Source organism: Chaetura pelagica, unplaced genomic scaffold (genome assembly GCF_000747805.2).
Source record: "Chaetura pelagica isolate M959 unplaced genomic scaffold, ChaPel_1.0 scaffold255, whole genome shotgun sequence".
Classification (NCBI taxonomy): domain Eukaryota; kingdom Metazoa; phylum Chordata; class Aves; order Apodiformes; family Apodidae; genus Chaetura; species Chaetura pelagica.
This window is the reverse complement of record NW_009953311.1, coordinates 560,839-564,198: the sequence shown is the minus strand read 5'-3', so window position 1 is coordinate 564,198 and position 3,360 is coordinate 560,839. Positions and strand designations below refer to the sequence as shown.

Here is a 3,360-nt window from a genome sequence, read left to right as displayed (position 1 = left end):
TACCTAGAGTGCCGCGTTCAAGCACCGCTGCCGCTCGCCCGGGCTGCCCGCCGCCTGTCCGAGGCCGTGGCTCAGGCTGGGAGGTGCAGCAGGGACACAGCTCCCTGCACGGCCTGGGCTACAGGCCACGCACCTGCACTACAGGTCAGTCACCCATCGATGCTTTGGACACAGCGACGGCAGGAGGCTGGCAAACATCCTGTCTTATTGTATGTGTGTCTGAGCTTGTATTCTGATGTCATCGCACAACTGTCACCGCGGGCCTTCTGATAGAACCCACGTGCACTAATGAGTGATTAGTGAAAAATGCAGCATACTGGACTGGAAGCTCCATGGGCAACTCTGCTTTAGGTAGCCAGCACACTTCCATTAACTAGCCTGCTATTCCCACAGTGTCTGCATTGCCTCTTTATGCTTGAACCTGTGGGGGCGGATAAGTGGGCAAAGCTCTGCAAGCACTCGCAGTAATGCAGCAGCTTACAAATGCAGCTGTACAGCGAGACACACAGGTTTCACAGTTTAACTTGGATTGCTGCTCTGTTCAGCAAAACCGGCAGACAGAGCTCCCTGGTCCAACACCAAGCTTCCACAATGTGAGACTGTACATGCAGGCATCCCTGCAGACATTAATTAGATCTCCCCCTCAATCTTCTCCTCTTTAGACTGAAAAGCCCCAGGTCTCTTAGCCTTTCCTCATAAGACAGGTGTTCCAGACCCTTCATCATCCGTTGGACTCCCTCAAGTAGATCCCTGCTCCTCTTGAACTGGGGAGCCCAGAACTGGACACAATACTCCAAGTGAGGTCTCACCAGGGCCAAGTAGAGGGGAAGGAGAACCTCCCTCAGTCTGCAGGACACATTCTTCCTAATGCACCCCAAAATATCATTTGCCTTCTTGGCCACAAGGGCACATTGTTGTCCCGTGGATAACCTGTTGTCTACCAGGGCTCCAAGGCCCTTCTCCACGGAGCTGCTCTCTACCAGATCACCTCCTTGCCTGTGCTGGTGCATTTTGTTGCTCCTTCCCAGGTGCAGGACTCTGCACTTGCTCTTGTTGAACCTCATTATGTTCCTCTTTGCCCAGCTCTCCAGCCTGTCCAAACCTTGCTGAATGGCTGCATAGCCTTCAGGAGAATTAGCCAAGACTCCCAGCTTCGTGTCATCAGCAAACTTGCTGAGAAGACACTGTCCTGTCATCAGTGTCATTGATAAAGATGTTGAACAGAACAGGACAGAGCACTGATCCCTGAGGGCCTCCAATAGTTACAGGTCTCCACCTGGACTCTGCACCACTGACCACCACTCTTTGAGCTCTATTGTCTAGCTAGTTCTTAATCCATCTCAGTACCCATTCTTTTACCCCACATATTCTGAGTTTGCTTACAAAGATGTTATGGCAGACTGTGTCAAAAGCCTTGCTATGGTCAAGGTAAACTACATCCACTGGTCTCCCTACATCTATCCATTCAGTCACAACATCATAGAAGGCTATCAGATTAGTCAAGCATGATTTCCCCTTGGTAAATCCCTGCTGACTACTCCTGATAAACCTTATTCTCTTCCATGTGCTTAGAGGTGACCTCCAAAATTAGTTGCTCCATCATTTTTCCAGGGATAGAGATGAGGCTGACTGGTCTATAATTTCATGGATCTTCCTTCTTGCCTTTTTTGAGGACTGGAGTGACATTTGCCTTCCTCCAATTCTCAGGCACCTTTCCTGTTTGCAATGATCTTTCAAAACTGATGGAGAGTGGTAGGGCAATAACATCAGCCAGCTCTCTCAGCACTCTTGGGTGGATCTCATCAGGGCCCATAGACTTGTGCACATTCAATTTACATAACTGATCTCTGACCCACTCTTCATTGACTAGTGGAGAGTCTTCCCTCCTCCAGGCTTCCTCTCCTATAAACAGGGTTTGAAGCTCACAAGAACTGGTCTTAGTAAAGACTGAAACAAAGAAGGTTCTCAGCAACTCTGTTTTCTCTGCATCCTCTACTCCCAGGGCTCCCACCTCATTCAGTAGTGTGCCCACATTTTTCCTATTCTTCCCTTTACTACTGATAGACTTGAAGAAGCACTTTTTGTTCTCCTTTACTTCCTTTGCCAGTTTAAGTTCTAAGAAGGCTTTGGCCTTTCTTATTGCCTTCCTACATAGCCTAATACTGCTCCTGTAGTTGTTCCAAGTGGCAAGTCCCTTCTTCCTCAAACTACTTTTGTCTCTTCCATGAGACTTTCTCAGAAGATCCTTGTGCAGGTCCTTCACCACCTCTGCCTGATGTTCTACTGGAAGGAATGCACCTATCTTGGGCTTGGAGGAAATGGTATTTAAAAATTGACCTGCTTTCCTGAGCTCCCTTCCTGAGTTTTAGCCCATGGGATTCCTGCAGGTAGATATTTGAAGAGTCCAAAATTAGCCCTGCAGTAGTCCAGGGTTGTAATCCTACTTATTGCCCTGCTTCTTCCTTGTAAAATACTAAACTCCAGCATGTCATGGTCACTGTCACCAAGGCTATTCCCAACCTTAATGTCCCCAGCCAGACCTTCTTTATTTGTTAATGTAGGGTCTAGCAGTGGTCCTCTCCTTGTTGGTTCTTCCACTATCTGCATTAGAAAATTATCATCAATGCACTGCAAGAACCTTTTGGATGGGAACTGCTTTGCTGTGTGGGCTTTCCAACAAATATCAGGGTGATTGAAGTCACCCATAAGTACTAGCGAGTGTGATCTAGAGGCTACTTCCAGTTGACTGTTGAAGACCTCATCAACATCTTCTTCTTAGGTTGGTGGTCTATAGTAGACACCCACAACAGTTTCACCTTCAATTGCATGTCCCTTCTTACCCACAAGCTTGCAACCTGTTCTGCCTCCCTCCCTGGATAGAACTCAATGCATTCCAGTTTCTCATACATAAAGAGCAACACCATCACCTTTGCCTTGTTGCTGTCTTTCCTAAATAGTACATAGTCATCCACGACAACATTCAGTCATGGGAAGTGTCCCACCATGTTTCGCCCAAAGAATGCTGATTGCCGATTGTGATATGTTTTTATCCTTATTATTCACAGGAAACTTAACACTTCCTCTATTAACATAATTTCCACTGTATATCCCACCTTGCTTTGAAATTATTCCTACCCTTTGTGCAGGACTTCAAAACTAAGTCAGACTCCCTGCTGTGCTTCAAAAGACAAGATTAGAGACAGTGCTGGCAGTGCTATAAACATCCCCTCCCCCTCAGAGGGCAGATAGGTTTGGGCACAACATCATGGTACAAAATATGTTACATCTGCTACATGTTACTTCATGCCCTAAACATAATCACTGTGCATGTAGACCCACTTGTGCAGGGCATTCTTGTGA

General features: G+C 47.1%; 1 protein-coding gene across 1 annotated transcript in view; it reads right to left on the bottom strand.

Annotated features, from left to right (window-relative positions):
- HABP4 (hyaluronan binding protein 4) overlaps positions 1–1,205 on the bottom strand; it is a 21,008-nt gene extending 19,803 nt beyond the window's left edge. The window contains exon 1 of the mRNA XM_009998075.1: positions 1,103–1,205. Coding sequence (XP_009996377.1) covers positions 1,103–1,205 — 103 coding nt within the window. The remainder of the gene's footprint in view (positions 1–1,102) is intronic.
- Positions 1,206–3,360: the final 2,155 nt, after the last annotated feature.